Source organism: Mastomys coucha, unplaced genomic scaffold, assembly GCF_008632895.1.
Source record: "Mastomys coucha isolate ucsf_1 unplaced genomic scaffold, UCSF_Mcou_1 pScaffold5, whole genome shotgun sequence".
Classification (NCBI taxonomy): Eukaryota; Metazoa; Chordata; class Mammalia; order Rodentia; family Muridae; genus Mastomys; species Mastomys coucha.
In genome coordinates, this window is record NW_022196911.1 from 89,796,601 (window position 1) to 89,813,939 (window position 17,339).

The 17,339-nt window shown below is 39.0% G+C and overlaps 1 protein-coding gene across 23 annotated transcripts in view; it reads left to right on the forward strand.

The window, feature by feature from the left end:
- Mbtd1 (mbt domain containing 1) overlaps nucleotides 1–17,339 on the forward strand; it is a 64,860-nt gene that overhangs the window by 32,074 nt on the left and 15,447 nt on the right. For all 23 annotated transcript variants that reach the window (XM_031353305.1, XM_031353298.1, XM_031353293.1 and 20 more), the window contains 7 exons: nucleotides 7,675–7,792; nucleotides 9,732–9,866; nucleotides 10,387–10,475; nucleotides 11,018–11,252; nucleotides 11,975–12,030; nucleotides 12,646–12,750; nucleotides 15,783–15,930. In XM_031353305.1, coding sequence (XP_031209165.1) covers nucleotides 7,675–7,792; nucleotides 9,732–9,866; nucleotides 10,387–10,475; nucleotides 11,018–11,252; nucleotides 11,975–12,030; nucleotides 12,646–12,750; nucleotides 15,783–15,930 — 886 coding nt within the window. The remainder of the gene's footprint in view (nucleotides 1–7,674; nucleotides 7,793–9,731; nucleotides 9,867–10,386; nucleotides 10,476–11,017; nucleotides 11,253–11,974; nucleotides 12,031–12,645; nucleotides 12,751–15,782; nucleotides 15,931–17,339) is intronic.

Genomic DNA, 17,339 nt, shown 5'->3' on the forward strand with positions numbered 1-17,339 from the left:
AGCCTCACCTCACAGCCCTCACAGTCCTCACAGCCCTCACAGCCCTCACAGCCCTCACAGCCCTCACAGCCCTCATCTCATAGCCCTCACCTCACAACCCTCGCAGTCCTCACAGCCCTCTGTGGTGCTGAGGTGCTCAGAATTCCATAGTAAGTTTTTATCCCAGATTCCTGCCACATCAGTCTATTGTCTCTTTTTAAGTGGTTTTCATCTTTCTCCATATCTTCTTTTTAATGTTTTATGTCATGAATTAGATCAAGCCTTTTAATATAGGTAGCCAGGATATTTTTAAAATAGCTTTTCAAGGTCCTGAAACTGTATTTCATTTCCTGCCCATATCTTTCAACAGTTATATGAAATAAAGTTCTCTGTGAGTACATTTCTTATAGTAATTAAGTTGGTTGGTTTTGCTTAAAGACTGACATGGTCACAGAGCAGGTAATTGTACCCTGGAAATAAGTATGATTTCAGAAAGGGTGGAAAGATGTATACTGAACTTATAGTAGTGGTTTTGTGAAGGGGAGCTGTTTGAATGGGAATTGAAATGGTAAGAAAAGACCTTGAGACTTGTAACAGTTTGCTTTTGTTTTTTGTTTTGTTTTGTTTTTTAACAAGAAGAGTATTTCTATAACTTAAATTTTAGTTTCAGGATATGATAGCATATACCTGTAATCCAAGCACTTGGAAGTTAGAAGCAAAGGCTTCAAGAGTTCAAGGCTCAGCTACAAAGTGAGTTGAAGACTAGCAATAAAGGATGTTCTGTGGTGTAGATTGGAGCAGCTAACTTATTCATAAGGATAACATGGCACCTTCACTTTCTCACTCAGGACTAGTTTCTGTTCCACTCACCTTTCTTTACTACTTCCTTTTTATTAGAGAGGAAACACTTTGTCTTAGTACAATGAATTCGCTGTGTTGCTTTAATCAACATTTTCTGTTGAAGCTATTTGATTTGATAGGTAGACCTTACGCTAAACTCAGTTTTAATCTTCAGTTGACTCTAGTATTCCCCATCCCAACCCTGAGATCATTTGATGTCTTTCTAAGAAAAGTTGCTGGTTTGGGCTGTAGACAGGCTGTTACCGAGAGCTGCTGGAAGCAGAGACCTATCTCATACCGTCATCCTTCTAAGACCTAACACATTCTAGGCTTTTCTGCTTAGAGACTCTAACATCTGCCCTCTTGCCCGCTTAGGTCCCAGATAGGCACCTTCGCATTGGTGGAAATAATTTTCAAACCTAATTACAAATACACATAATGTGTATTTGCATAATGTGTGATGCAAAACCAAAGCTGTCTGGTTGAAACAAAAATGGGTGTGAGTGTGCTGTCCGAACCTGAGCCTGGATTCTCTGCCTAACCAAGCTCCTCGCTCTTTTTTTTTTAATTAATTAATTACTTAATTAAATTTATTAAATATTTATTGTATATACATGAGTACACCTAGCTTGTCTTTAGACACACCAGAAGAGGGCATCAGATCTGTTACAGATGGTTGGGAGCCACCATGTGGTTGCTGGGAATTGAACTCAGGACCTCTGGAAGAGAAGCCAGTGCTCTTAACCTCTGAGCCATCTCTCTAGCCCAAACTAGCCTTCTCTCAAGTAAGGGTCCAGATACCCTATCTCAGCACTTAACAGTCAGGCATTTTCAAGTGTGAAATTCTTTAAATTTCTAGAAACAAAGTTTCTACAAAGTACCTTATAAGGCTAGAGAGATGACTCAGCAAATAAAGTATATGTATTGCTGCTCTTGCATGGGATCTAAGTTCTGTTCTTATCACCCATGTTAAGTGGTTCAGAACTGCCTAGAACTCCAGCTACGTGGAGATCTGATGCCTATGGCCTCTATGACCATCAGTTCATGTGCATAAAGACACACATACAAAAACATGAATGAAAATGAAAATAAAATTTAGAAATAAAGACATCTACCTTAGAGGCAAGCATGGTAGTGTATAACTGTAATCCAAGCACTCAAGAGTCTAAGCCAAATGTACTGCCATTGTTTTTGCAGCCAGCCTAAGATACCCTGAGTGCCAGCCTAAGATACCCTGAGTGCCAGGCCAACAACGTGATATACCATGACTTTGACTAGTAAATAAGTAAATAAATGAACAGTCCTGCTGCTATAGCCAGTCTCAGCTGTAAAGTATTCACATGTTTAAGGCCAGCCTGATCAAGTTGATGAGACCTCAATACCACCAAAAACATAAGTCTACAGTGAAAACTGGGTCCCTTTTGTACTTTCATATGTTATTTCTTACCCAAATAAATCTGACTTAGATTTCAGTCACAGCAAGAAACTACACTTACTGGTTTGACAGAGTACACTCTGTCAGAGCTTTGGTCTCCAGCCCTTGCTCACCTTTTCTTTAACAATCTTTTAAGTTGGAAATCACTGAAATCACTTTTTACTTAATCCTAAATCAGCCAGATATGGTGACAAATACTTGTTATACTAGCAGTCAGGGAACCGAGATAAGAACATTGTGAACTCCAGGCCCACCTGGCTGAAGAATCAGACTTTTATCTAAAACCTCAAAACAAAAAAAAGAAGAGTATACTCACAAAGCTGGCAACTTCTTCAAAATTCTCTAGTCACCTAGACCATGTATTTCTTCAATAAAGCTTTTACTACTATTTTGAGAAGCTGGATTATAATTTTAAACTTAATTTTTACTATTTAAAGTCTTCAGTTATTTTTCAGATTACTTTTAATTATGTATATGCCAGCATGTGAGTATGCACACCTAAGTATGGAAGCCATGATGGCCAAAGATGTCAGATCCCCTGGAGCAAGAATTCAAGTAGTTGTGAACTCCCTGAAATGGGTGTCAGGAAACAAACTAAAGTCCTACAAGAGCAGCACTGAGTCGTTCTTCAGCCCTTTTCCTTGGTTAGCAGTATCCATACAAAGGGGAAAAAATCTATATAATATTAATACAACCATATACCATTTTAGATATGTTGTATGGATTCATCAGATTCTCAGCTACTTATTTATATCGTGTGTGTATACGTGTGTGAGTGTGTGTATGAGAGAGAGAGAGAGACACACAGAGGAGAGAGAGAGAGAAAGAGAGAGAGAGAGAGAGAGAGATGTTTGCAGAGAACAAAAAATACACTCTCACTACATCGCCCAGGAATTCAAACTGTTCTTGCCTCAACCTTGTAAGAGGGATTATGAGGATGTGCCATCATATGTAGCTGCCCTATGATTGGGGGAACAGTGCTGGGTATTGTGATATGGCTGGGGGGATGATTTGTTGACTGGTTGCTTTTCAAAACAGGATCTCTGTAGACCAAACGTCTCTGGAACTCATAGCAGTCCTCCTGCCTCAGCTTCTTATATGTTAGGATTGGAGGCATGATCTACCACAACTTGAAAGCAGGGTTTATTTGACCTTTTCATTCTGCCTTCATGAGTATACCTGGTATCATTAACATAATATAGTCTTCATGTTTTTTTTGTTTCTGACCTGGGTGTAGTCTTCTTGAAGAAATAAGTTTTTGTTTATTTATTTGCAATGTGTATTATACATACTTGCTGTATTGATAGAAAAGAGAAGTCCTCTTGTTTTTGTATATGAGTGATAGCAATAGTGTAGCTCTGTAGTAAAGTTCATGATATAATTTCTTAGATACATGTCTATGAGAAAATTTTTTCCTACTAAAGTTACCTTTTAGGGTATATTGCCCTCTTTCCTTGACCCATGCAGAAAGAACTCCAGAAAATATATAATATAACTTCATCTTAGTTATAACTGAAGATAGAACCTCTGTGTATTATCTTAGATTATAAAATATCTTTCTAATGAAAATAAAACTTGAGTTGGTTTCTGGCACTTAGTGTTCCACCCACACTAACAGAAGCATGAAGTGGTGTATTCTTTGCAAAGGTGGCAAGCCCCGAACTGAGACGTCACCTGCCGTGGGTTTACTGGAAAGCCTAAATTAAAAGGAAGCCTAAATAAACCTGTGTTATTGCTTTAACTTTGTACTGTTTCCCAGGGTGGATTTTGATTTTTGTTTCGTTCGTTCGTTCGTTTGTTTGTTTGTTTGTTGGTGGAGGCCTCCAAGTGATTAAGCTGTGTTTTGTTTTATTAATGAGTTTTAAACCCAAATATGTATAACTATAATCTCAGCACTTAGAAGGCTTCCTTATTTGGGAAGCTGAGGCAGGAGGATCACAGCAAATATAAGGCTAATTTAATCTACATAGTGAGTTTCAGGGCAGCCTAGGCTACAGAGTGAGACTTTGTCTCAATGGGGTGGGAAGCAGAAAGTTTTAAAACAGTGACCACTGCTTCCTTTTTTTACATATGTATAGCATTTTTTCTCAGACATTTTCAAACATTCCATTTTCCTTTGCTCCCTACATCTCTGAGCTAGCACACACACATACACACACACAAACACACACACCCCCAATAGATTCTAGTGTCAGATCAAAAGGTGAGTATACTTTCTAGAAAGAATGAGATGATGGTAAAGTTTTGTTCTGTTCTGTTTTGTTTTGATTTGTTTTGTTTGGGACAGGGTGGAAATTGAGAAAGGGCCTTGCTATGTATCCAAGCTAGCTTCAAACCCACAGAGTTCCTGCATCAGCCTCCCAAGTACTGCTATTACAGATGTATAACACTGTGCCCAGCTTCTTTTCTTGTCTTTTTTGACCAAATGTTATTTAATCTTTCTCTAATAGATATACTTTAGTAACCATATACTTTTTTTTGTTTGGGGAATTATAATGATGGATTTCGCTTTATCATGGGGATAAATTCTTTCTTGGTTTCCTACCTGCAATTTCAAGTCTAACGTCTGCCCATTTATACTCACTGAAGGTTGGGTGTGGTCATCAAAGTTACAGGTTAGCAGTGCTGTAGAAGGAAAGCTTTGTCTCTGTTGCATCAAGTGTGCCCTCTGAGAATCTGAATGCCAGTCATCTGGGCTGTTTGACTATCTGGGAATGTCCTTGGAGTAACGGAAATAAGACTTCCTGCCAGATTATTTTCTTTCAGATAGATAGGTGAAGGTTATCATACGTTTGTGTTGGGGACCCCTCAGCATTTGGATGTGGCCATCTCTACAGGACCTGATGACAGCTTGCTTTGCAGGGAAGGAGAGGCGCTCCCAGATAGCTCTCACGAGTGGCCCTGCAGCAGGAAGTGGTGGAGCACATCTTCCTTGTTTGGGAGGAGCCTGAGGTAGACCTCGCATCCTGAGTCTGGAAGGTAAATTTGTTGTTACCTGTAAATGATGGTTCTGCTAGTTCATGCTATGCCAATCCAGACTTTCAAGGTGTCCCTCCTGCCAGCAAGAGAAGGCAGATGACTTGGATGAAGATGGCTGTCAAGCCCTGGGTCATTCAGTCTTCCACACTTAAAAGAATATTCATTTAAAACAAAAGGGCAGATTTATCTATGAAATCACTGTTATTTCAACACATCGAGCACATACTCTGTTGTAACTGTAGTGCTCTATCTTGTTGATGTTTGTTTCTTCATTTTTTTTCATAGAGTGAACTATATGGATTGGTTTAAGAGGGCCTAGCAGAACCACAACCTTACAGGCAAGAACAAATGTCACTTTCTGCTACTTTCTCCTATACCAATCCAGACTATAGGGACCAGACCAAAGATCTCCCACTCAAGTGAACATTACCTTTTTTGTTGTTGTTTGTTTTTAATAAATATTGACACATCTATTCTTTAATAAATAATACTGGAAAATATTTTCTCCAAAAATGATACTGAAGCTTTAAAAAAGAGTCAGCACAATAAATTGTCAAGTGTAGCTCAGCAAGGAGCCCTGTATGCAAATTTCGTTTAGTTTGTGCCCACCTAACCTGTAGCATGTCAGCACAGCCACGCCTCTTCTCAGTAGAAGTCACATTCACAGATTTGGCAGTCCAGCAAAGAGTAGCTACCCTGCTACAGTCTAGTGCAGCTTTATGCGTTCATTTACTTGTACCTATCTTCTCTGGTTGCTAATCCTCACAAGAAACAAATATATGGTCTTTGTGTTAATATAGCTTAGTTTATACTACCTGTCTTCTTCTAGCCTCTCCTTTTCTGATCATATCTGCTGGCATTAGGGATGGCCCTACAGTCTAGAGTGATGTAGGGGGAGGTAGCAGAACCTGAAGGGTCCAGTCTTCCTGTTTAAAAAGGAAAAGCAGGTATGATGGCACACACATCTATAAGGCTAGCACTTGGGATGTGGGGAGGCTGTGGCAGGAGGATTTCAAATTGAAGGCCAGTGTAATGTACATGGCAAATTCCAGGCCAGCCTGGACTACATAGCAAAACCCTGTGTCAAAGTGGGACGGGAGTACTTTTATTTTTTACTCCTCTCTTGAGAAGGTATATGTGTGTACCCTCCCCATAATTATAAACAATTGAGATTGAGCATGTCTCCAAGTGACTAAGGTATTGCTTGCTTACTCAAAGTGTTAGCCATTAACTGCTGTGTCATTAGCTTCTAGATCTATCTTAATTCACTATTTTTTGACATTCTGTTTCCTTTAGAGATTTATTAACTGTTTAGAGGACAGGAAATAAATGTTGCTTTAGACTGACTGGGTTCTGGGTTACCATCACAGTTTATTAGGGGCTTTCCTTTGACAGAATGAATATGTTTTCTTTCCCAATGTCCATATTTGCTAGTTGATGTCTGTGCTTGCTTATCTTTTAGTTTTGAGGCTGTTTTGTTTTTATCTGATTTATCCTTATTGTCAGGTCTTCAAGAACCTTGCCTCTTTTTTATGTTTAGTGTTCTACATTTCACAAGACATTGGTTATCCAGGGCCACAGAGACTAGAATTTTCAGCACTAATGAATAATTATAAACTCATGTACTTGATTTAACTAACTATTGCATAAAACCCAGGTGACTGTGTACTGCCTGCAGCTTAGGGATGTGTGGAAGCGGCTCGGGAACTAATGCAGTTGTTATGCTCTTACGTACTTTTCTCAGTTGCCATGGTAACCAGTGATGTGGAGGCCCTTGGTCAGCAGCTCTAACACTGGAAGTTTTCTTTTCATAGTAATTGTTGCATAAGAAATTTTGAAATAATAAATAAACTGTTTGCTGTGGGCCTTATTTCCCATATCTCTTCAATTCTCTCTTTAATTACTCTTCCACTGCTTTTTCCTGTCTGTCTTATAGACTGTATTTACATTATGTGGATTTAACTTGCATTTCAAATACCTGTTCTATTTCTCTGGATCATGTTCAATAAAGCCTGTTAATGAATATTTTTCTCTAACTCTTAAGCAAGATTTTTAGAAATTGAGGGGTAAAGTATTTTTCACTCAGTACACATTAAAAACACTAAGTTCCTCAAGTCAGCTTGATATTATGACTTCTGCCAAGTTTGTGATTCAGGTTTTAGAATAATTGTTACTTAAGTGTCACATTTGGTCTGTTGAATTTCAAAGTCAATATGGATCTAATATTTGTAGATTCTGTCTTCTATCTTGAATTTGATCCTGACTCTGGCTTTCTCCAAATAAAATTCTTTACAACAAGGAATAGAAACTATGCATTAAGAAAAAAAATAAGTGGATTAAAATACTTTATTTGAATATTCCATTAGTGATGATACTTAATTTTGAGTGATGTGTCATGATTATGTTACTAAGATGATAACTTAATAATTTTTGTACGACAGGCGCCTATGGGGACCTGCTGGGGTGATATCTCAGAGAACGTAAGGATAGAAGTTCCCAATACAGACTGCAGCCTACCTACCAAAGTCTTCTGGATTGCTGGGATTATAAAATTAGCAGGTGAAAAGCATTTATGATGATTTATTAGAAAATGCCAGTGACGTAAACTTTTGTTTAAAAAAATGTATGCAGATTTTGTTAGTATTACAAAATAAATAATATATGTAGGAGTTGGCAGATTTTTTTTATAAGTAACCAGACAACAAATATTCTTGGTTTTGTGGTGTTTGCAGTCTATTACACTCCTGTCTCTATTCATATTAACTTGTGAACAACTATAACAGCATATAAACAAATGTATGTATCTGTAGAATTTTATTCGTGAAATTTGAGTCTGTCTCATAAAGCTGTCACAACTTTATCTGAAGGAAACGTTGTCCTTCAGTTTTTTCCAACCATTTAAAAAAAAAAGCCGGGCGGTGGTGGCGCACGCCTTTAATCCCAGCACTTGAGAGGCAGAGGCAGGCGGATTTCTGAGTTCAAGGCCAGCCTGGTCTACAGAGTGAGTTCCAGGACAGCCAAAACAAAACAATATATATATATATATATATGGCAGTATTCCAAGCCAGCCAGATGAACTTGATCTCCAACTTGTCTCCCAAAAACAACACTAAATATTGCTTTCCTGTCCGCTGCCCATAGAGTTACCTAAAGATGGCTTTGATGGCAGCTGTAGTGGCCCTTGCCTTTAATCCCAGCACTCAGGAGGCAAAGGCAAGGTGGGTCTCTGAACTCAAGCTAGCCCCAGCTATGTATCATGATTCAGATCAGCCTGGCCTATATAACAGAAAGGGGGTGGGGGAAAGGTATCCTGGGGCACTGAGGGAATGAATTCAGGGCCTAAGTATGCTGGGCAAGGCCTCTTCTAGTAAGCTACATCTGTGCCTTTGATCACTGACAAGAGACCTAGACTTTGTATTTTCTCCTATCCGCTCAGACCCATGCCATTTCCTTGAGACATCTGTCTATATAAGCATTCTTTAAATGCTTCTGTTATTAAAGACAGCATTTATGTCCCAAATGTTTGAGTCACTTGCATGTAAATAGTACAATATCCAAGAATTATTCCTAATTACTGATCCTGGTTTTATATTTCTGGTTTTTCTTTTTGCCTCCCATGTCTTCCAAATGTATTCCTCACTATTTTGGTAGTAGGTCTACTACTACCAGTAGAGGCAGGGCCTACAACTCCTACAGCAAGTTGAGAAACAAAGGCAAGAAAATCCCCCAAAACTCATACACTAGCAGGCAAGAAAGATCCTGTCTCAGATAGGGTAAAAAGTGAGATTGCCCTCTCACCTGCATGCATGTACACACACACACACACACACACCAAAAACAAAACTCTTATTTTTATTTTATTTATTTTTTTGTTTGTTTGTTTGTTTTGTTTTTCAAGACAGGGTTTCTCTGTGTAGCCCTGGCTGTCCTGGAACTTACTCTGTAGACCAGGCTGGCCTCGAACTCAGAAATCTGCCTGCCACTGCCCAACCAAAACAAAACTCTTAAGAATTATTTCAGAAATGTTAATCATCCTGATCATCCCAGCACTGGGAAGGTAGAGGAAGAGCCTTCAGCCCTGTAGTCAGTTTGATGCCAGCTTCATCTACATGAGACCTGACCTCAAAAGAAAACTAGCCACTCTCAGGAAACTATCCTCCTCCCACTTTTTTCCACTGTGGTGTTCCCCATCCCGAGCATTTGAAAAATTATAGGTAAAATTGAAATACAGAGGAAAAGTCCATGTTCCGAAGAATTGTCTTTGTATTACCAAGGGGGTTCTCAAAGTTGAACAACAGTCCAACGGCATCAGTATTGGCCAGGGACTTAAAGATTTTCCCTAGCATGGGACTGGAGTCCTTGGATGGGGCTAGGCTCTGTTAATAAATGGCAGGTGGTTCTGCTACAAGGGACAGCAAAGCTTGACAGCCATTACCATAAGAGCTGTATCATTTTAATTTTGTTTCTTACTATGTAATGATTGATTTGTTGGCTTTAGGTTATAATGCCCTTTTGAGATATGAAGGATTTGAAAATGATTCTTCTCTGGACTTCTGGTGCAATATATGTGGGTCTGATATTCATCCAGTTGGTTGGTGTGCAGCCAGTGGGAAACCTCTCGTTCCTCCTAGAAGTGAGTGGCCTCATGGTCATTTAGTTCTGTTTTAAACTTCAGATTCATTTGTCTTATAGGTATGAATATTTTGCCTGTATGTATCTGTGTATACATGAATAAATGCATGCCTGACCCCACAGAGGGCATTGGATCCCCTCAGAGCTACAGTTCTAGGCAGTTGTGAGCCACCATGTTGGCACTAGGAATCAAACCCTAATCCTGCAAGAACAGTAACAAGTTCTCTAAACCACTGAGCCAACTCCCCATTTAAAACATGGCCATTTAAAACATAGATCTAAGTGGTGTTTTATACATGATATTCTAAAGTAATAAATTAAAATGGATGTTTTTATATCAAATAACTCTTATACTAGCAAGACATATACTAATTTTCTTCATGCTTGCTACCTTCATGTACCTTAATACTCATAACTTGTTGTTAACCTTGTTTCTTTGTTTTTTGGGTTGTTTTTTTTATTATTAATTTGTGAAACAGTTCTGTCTGCTAAAGAGTAACTAGTTATTTCTTTTATTTTAGCTGTTCAACATAAATATACAAACTGGAAAGCTTTTCTAGTAAAAAGACTTACTGGTGCCAAAACGCTTCCTCCTGATTTCTCACAAAAGGTAAAAATAGGATCCTTAAAGAATTGAAGAGTTCTTTTAAAAGAATGATTTAGAAGGGCTTTTACAGAATTGTAGTTTCTGAACTGTTAAATACCAAATACATTTTCAGAGAGGATGGTGACTCATACCCATAGTCTCAGTCCTGAGACTGAGGCAGAAGGGTGGCTAGAAGTTTAGAGTTAACCTCTAGGCTAGAGAGTGAAACCCTGTCCCCCAAAACTAGAGCTAGGTATGGTGCTGCATACATTTAATCCCTGCACTTGGGAAGCAGAGACTGGTGGATATCTGTAAATTCAATGTCGACCTTATCTACATAGAGGGTTCCAAAACAGTCAGGGCTACCTTGTTGTCTCATGGATCGATGGGTGGATGGGTGGGTGGGTGGATGGATGGATACCTTGTCTCTCATAGATAGATCAATAGATGGATAGGTTGGATTGATAGACAGAGACAGACAGACAAGGAGGGAGGGCAATAATAAAGCTGCATATAGACCTTTGTCATGAGTCTCCAACAAGATTTTTTTCTGCTTTTGTTTGAAGGTTTCTGAGAGTATGCAGTATCCTTTCAAACCATGCATGAGAGTAGAAGTGGTTGACAAGAGGCATTTATGTCGAACAAGAGTAGCAGTGGTAGAAAGTGTAATTGGAGGAAGATTACGGCTGGTATATGAAGAGAGCGAAGATAGAACAGACGACTTCTGGTGCCACATGCATAGCCCCTTAATCCACCATATCGGTTGGTCACGAAGCATAGGCCATCGATTCAAGAGATCTGGTAAGCAACTGTCGCAAAAACTTTCGATAATATCAGTGAGGTTGAATAACTACTTGGTTGTTTTCTCCTACAAAGTGTAGATCCAAACTTGCATTCTAATCTGATTATTCTATAATTAGAGTGCTAATTCCTTATGTTCCTTTCACTTCCTCTCCATTTAAAATAATGTACATTCATGTATGAGATCATGGGTTTTAATCAAATGGCAAGATTGAATTTAACTAGACATGGTATAAAACACACACAACACTGTTTTTGAGAGCCCTAGTGGTGCAGGACTTTAGTCCCAACTCTGCAGGAGGGTCAAGCATGACCATTCATCAGAAGTTCAAGGACAGCCTCAGCATCATAGTGAGCCCCTCCCTCAAAACAAAAAGTGAAAAGAGCTGCAGAGATAGTTCAGTATTAGAGGATTTGGCATTTGTGAAGCCCTCTCTTCAATCTCCAGTACCATACCAGAAGGAAAAGAAACTCCTGATACTATAATTCCCTTATTGTGGAATTACCAGCATCATAATTAACATAAATGTAATAGCATATATGCATGTGCTCTGAAGACAGAAAAGGCTATTATGATTTTTACCACAATAAATGCAGAAAACATGGAGGTTTTTGCCATGTTTTAGAATATTGCATACCTCTGAGTGTGAACCCTTCAAGGAAGTGTGGTTTTTGGTCTTCTCAAAAATGCTGACAGACTAGTCTATAACTTTTCCTTGTAGATATTACAAAGAAACAGGATGGACATTTTGATACACCACCGCATTTATTTGCTAAGGTAAGAAGTTTCTCCAAGTCCTCATTTGTAAGTCAGGTTGTAAAGGGCTTGTGGCATTTCCTACAACTATGGATATCATATATGCTCATTTCTACATAGTCCTCAGCTGTCACAAGTCCTTATTAGACCCATTCCTAAACTGTGTGTATTCGTATATCCTTTCTGTTTCCTAAAGAAACTGAACTATAACATTAGGTAGGAAAAGGTATCTAGTAAATGTTTGCAAGTTGGGAATATTTTCATCATTAAAGTGAAAACATTTAGGAAGCTGAAACAGGATCACCACAAAGCCAGACTGTGGATAGTTTAGCAGGTTCAAGTACTATTGCACATCCTTTTACTCAAGCCTGGTTGGGATCCCATAGAGTGCATGTGTAATTGCAGCACTCCTACAGCACAGTAGGAGCACAGATAGGAGCATGCAGCTCATACGGCCTACGGTACACAGTGCAGTGGACACCAGAAACCCCACCTCAGCAAGGTGGGAAGGAAGAAGTGACTCTCAAAAGTTATCCTCTGACCTGCATGTGCTTGGTGGATGTACACATATATACATACACACATTAAATAAGTAACTCTAAAGGACATGTTTAATAATGTATATATGTTCTTTAGGTAAAAGAAGTAGACCAGAGTGGAGAATGGTTCAAAGAAGGAATGAAATTGGAAGCTATAGACCCATTAAATCTTTCTACAATATGTGTTGCAACCATTAGAAAGGTAAGATAATATATTCTAAATTAGAAAAATTCTATCAGGAACCATTTTTAAAATCAGAAGGGGGCCTCAAGCAGGTGTCTATTGAAAAGATGTATGTCTGGATCTTCACTGGGAAGAATGGTATTAATACTTTATAAATAAACTTGAGTTTTATTGTCAGATCTGTTTTATTTTTTAATGTGTTATAGTCAAAGACTTAATGACCCCTTTTCACCCAGGACTTTAATGCAACCCATGACATACAGGTTTATGAAATACTTGTACAAATCAAACACAAATACATCACAAATTTTTTACAACTATTTTTAGGAGCTAGGCATGGTGGTGCATACCTTTAATCTCAGCACTTGAGAGGCAGATATCTGTGAGTTCCAGGACAGCCAGGGCTCTTTTACACAGAGAAACCCTGTCTCCGGGAAAAAAAAAATGGCATGTGTATAATTTTACCCTTTATTAAAGACAGAAATCAAGTTTACATACAAATGAAATTAATATGTTTGTTGCCCATTAAGACAATCCAAATACAGGTTGGTTTGGTACTTACACAGTGAAGAATAAAGTAAGAAGAAATAATCCTAAGTTCAGCTGTGAGCTAAAGTATTGCAGGAAGCTTCCGTTATAACAGCATCCACAATGCAATGTGGGGAAAAGAGTCTATAAGCCGTCAGTGAAGAACTTAATGTAATGAAACAGACCACAGAGCAGTGCTATTCACTGACTTCCTCAGCTACCTTGTTTCCTTTGAGCCAGGGTCTCCCTATTTAGCCTTGGCTGCCCAAGAACTCAGAGATTCACCTGCCTCTACTTCATGAGTTCTAGCATTAAAGGTGTATGCTACCACTTCTAGCCATCTGGGACCTACCTGCCTAGGGATCGAGCCACTCACAAGGAGCTGGGCCTTACTACACAAATTAACAATCTAAAAAATCGCCTACTGATGTGCTCACGGGCCAGTCTGATAAAGACAGTTCCTCAGTTGAGTTTCCCTTTTTCCTGGTGACTCTATAAAGTCAAGTTAACAAAGACTAATCACCACATTAATGAAATGGCAAGTGGTTGGCATGCATACAGTATGCATTCAAAAAAGCTGGGGCTGTGGATGTGGCTCAGAGATAGACTGTAGCTTAGAGATAGAGCCTAACAGGTGCAGGACTCTGGGATCGATACCCTGTACACCGCCCCCATGCCTCAAAAGTCAGGCTTCAGAGTTGGTTCTGCAATTAAAAGCACTTGTTATTCTTGCAAGAGGATCTAGGTTTTGGTTCCCACCATCCACACAGTGACTCACACCCATCTGTAACCCTAGTTCCAGGCACTCTGATGCCATTTTCTGACATGCATAAGTACCAGGAACACATTCTACACAGACATACAGGCAAAATATCCGTATACATAAATTTTTTAATGCGTACTTTAAATTTTTCTACAAAAACAAGATCCAGAATGTTTTTGAGATAAGAGTTGTGAATTTTCCTCGAAAAACCAAAAAAAAAAAAAAAAAAGAGTTGTGAATTTTCTAAAGAGTAAGTGATATTTTCTAAAGTATTAAAGAAGGAGCTATTGGCTTGAGGCAATGACTAGCTCTCAGAGAACGTGTTCAGCATGGAGGTCAAATGAATACTGAGGCTCTGCAATGGAGAAAAACTCCCCTTAATCGTGAAGTTGATAGTATCTGGGGTCATTGAAACAAAACAAAGAGCTAAAGTCAGAAATCGAAGACTTATTAGAGGTGAAAAGCCAATTACCAAAAGAATCATACAAGGAGTAATGGAGAAGTGACTATTACTCAGTAGACTAGAACATGACAGTCTGGAAGTGTGGAAGGACAAAAAGTACAAGTCATTAATCAAGTGTCCTGTAAAATAAGATTTCAGAGCAGGCGTAGATTGTAGTGAGTGCTTTTAATCTTGGCATTCAGGAGGTAGAGGCTGCAAATCTCTTGAGTTTGAGGCCAACCAGTCTACATACTGAGTTCCTTGCCAGCCAGGGCTACATAGTGAAATCTTGTCTCACTACTTAAAGGTTATATTTGAGGGGGTTAGTGTTACGGAAAACAGACCATTGAAATGAGAAAACAAGGTTGTTCGTGAATTTTGCAGGCTAAATAAGGATAGAAAAGGGACAAGAACAGATTGTATAATATGTGCCTTGAACTAGGTCTCAGAGTGCAGTCTACGGAATTTAATGCAGTAATATCCTTATGCCTTTTGTGTTTTGAGCCTATTTGAAGTTTTTTGCTTTTTTTCTTTCTTGGTTGTTGGACAAGGTATAAAATACTTTGAGTGTAATGGAATTGGAAAATATTAAGGGTGTAAAACGTGTTTGGACAACGTCTTGTGTTAATTGAGCAAAACATAGAAGTTTATTGTGTTAAAAATAAATGTGGGAGAAGCTAGACATGGTTCTACAAGTCTGTAATTCCAGGCGTGAGAATTTGGAGCAAGTGGATTTCAAGTTCAAGGTCTAGTATTGGGAGGCAGGAATGCTACTGGAGTCTAAGACATGATTACAGAGTTAAGAGGACTCTTGGTTGGGCCCAATCAGTCTTAGTGTTGTAGAAGACTATGGAAAAAGACAGCACGTTGAAGCTTGAAGAAGGTGGAGGATTAGCAAAAGGGTTTTTTTTTTCCTATGTAAAAAGTCAGAAGAGAGGGAAAACATCATATTAGGACTAACAACCTGACACTTAACCACTGGATGGTTGTGTTTAGTTTTGTTTTGTTTGGGGGGATGGTTCGAGACAGGTTTTCTCTGTGGAGCCCTGGCTGTCCTGGAACTCACTCTGTAGACCAGACTGGCCTGGAACTCAGAAATCCCTCTGCCTCTGCTTCCCAAGTGCTACAATTAAAGGCATGTGCCACCACTGCCCAGCTCGTTATTGTATCTCTTTATTTAGCATCCAGTGAGGAGGTGTTTCTTATTTGTAAAGCAGATTTATGTAATAGTTTTCCTTTTAGAATGTTGTTTAAAATATCATTTTTTGTAATAGTGGTATACTTGTTCAAGTACTTGGGATTCTCTTGATTTCAAAGGTGCTGGCTGATGGATTCCTGATGATTGGGATTGATGGCTCAGAAGCAGCAGACGGATCTGACTGGTTCTGTTATCATGCAACCTCTCCTTCTATTTTCCCTGTGGGTTTCTGTGAAATTAACATGATAGAACTGACTCCACCCAGAGGTACTCCATCCTGGTATAAACAGTTTTTAGCCTTGCTTTGTTTTTGTTTGTTATCTGTTTGCATTTCACACAGCCCTAATCTTAACTGTTGTATGTATATTTACACAATATGTGTAAGTGTGTATTGATAGACTAAAACATATAAGAGCTGTGAGATATTCTGAAGCCAAACCTGGTAGGTAGTACTTACATGAAATCCCAGCACTTGGGAGCAAAGCCAGGAAGATCACCTACAAGTTGGAAACCTGCCTATTCTGTATAGTGAGTACAGGCCAACCAGGGCTATACAACAAGACCCTGTCTCAATGCTAATACATTAAGTAAAGTAAAAATATAATCTTTGGGGGCTAGAGAGATGGCTCAAGGGTTTAGAGCATTAACTGTTCTTCCAGAATTACCTGGGTTCAGATCCCACCACCCACATGGCAGCTCACATATGTCTGTAACTCCAGGGTCTGATACTCTCACACAAAAATACAGGCAAAATACCAGTGCACATAAAATAAAAAGTTTTAAAACCCACAACCTTTATATTCTAGTTTATTTTAATAAGTTACAATGGAAGTTCTTCCTGAATGTGTGTTACAATGTGTGTCAATATTCATAGACCCTCTAATACAATGATCTCAGTACATTCCTGTATATAGAAGCTTTTTTTGTTGTTGGTTTTTTGGTTTGGTTTGGTTTTTTGGTTTTGGTTTGATTTGGTTGGGTTTTTTGGTTTTGGTTTTGGTTTTGGATTTTTTTGGTTTGGTTTGGTTTTTTTCTTTTGGTTTTTAAAGACAGGGTTTCTCTGTGTAGCCCTGGCTGTCCTGGTACTCACTCTGTAGTCCAGGCTGGCCTCAAACTCAGAAATCCACCTGCCTCTGCCTCCCAAGTGCTGGGATTAAAGGCGTGCGCCACCACTGCCCGGCTGCTTTTTATTTTTTTATTTCTTTCTTTTTGGGGGTTGGGAGGTATGGGTGTTTCGCCTGTGTCTATGTCTGTACCACTTGTGTGCCTGGTGCCTGAGGAGCCAGGAAGAGGGCATCAGACCCCTTGAAACTGTAGCTAAAGACCGTTCATAGCTGCAGGTGCTGGAAAAGAAGCACTGTTCTTCTGGTAAAGCAGCCACTGGTCTTAGCTCCCACACGAACATTTTTAGTAGTTTAAGTATCCACTTAATGGATACTTAGCCTTCAAGGAATAAAAGGGCTCTCTCTTTATAGATTCTTGTATGCCTTTTAAAATATTTGTTTGTTTTGTTAAGACATGATCTCTGTATTCTTAGATGGTCTGGAACTTACTGTATAGACCATAGATATTTTCCTGCCTCGGCTTCCAGAGTGTTGGGATTAGAGGTGTGCACAACCATACCCAGCTATCCTTCTTTTAAAAGAAAGTTATGTCTTTAGTAACTCTCATGGTTT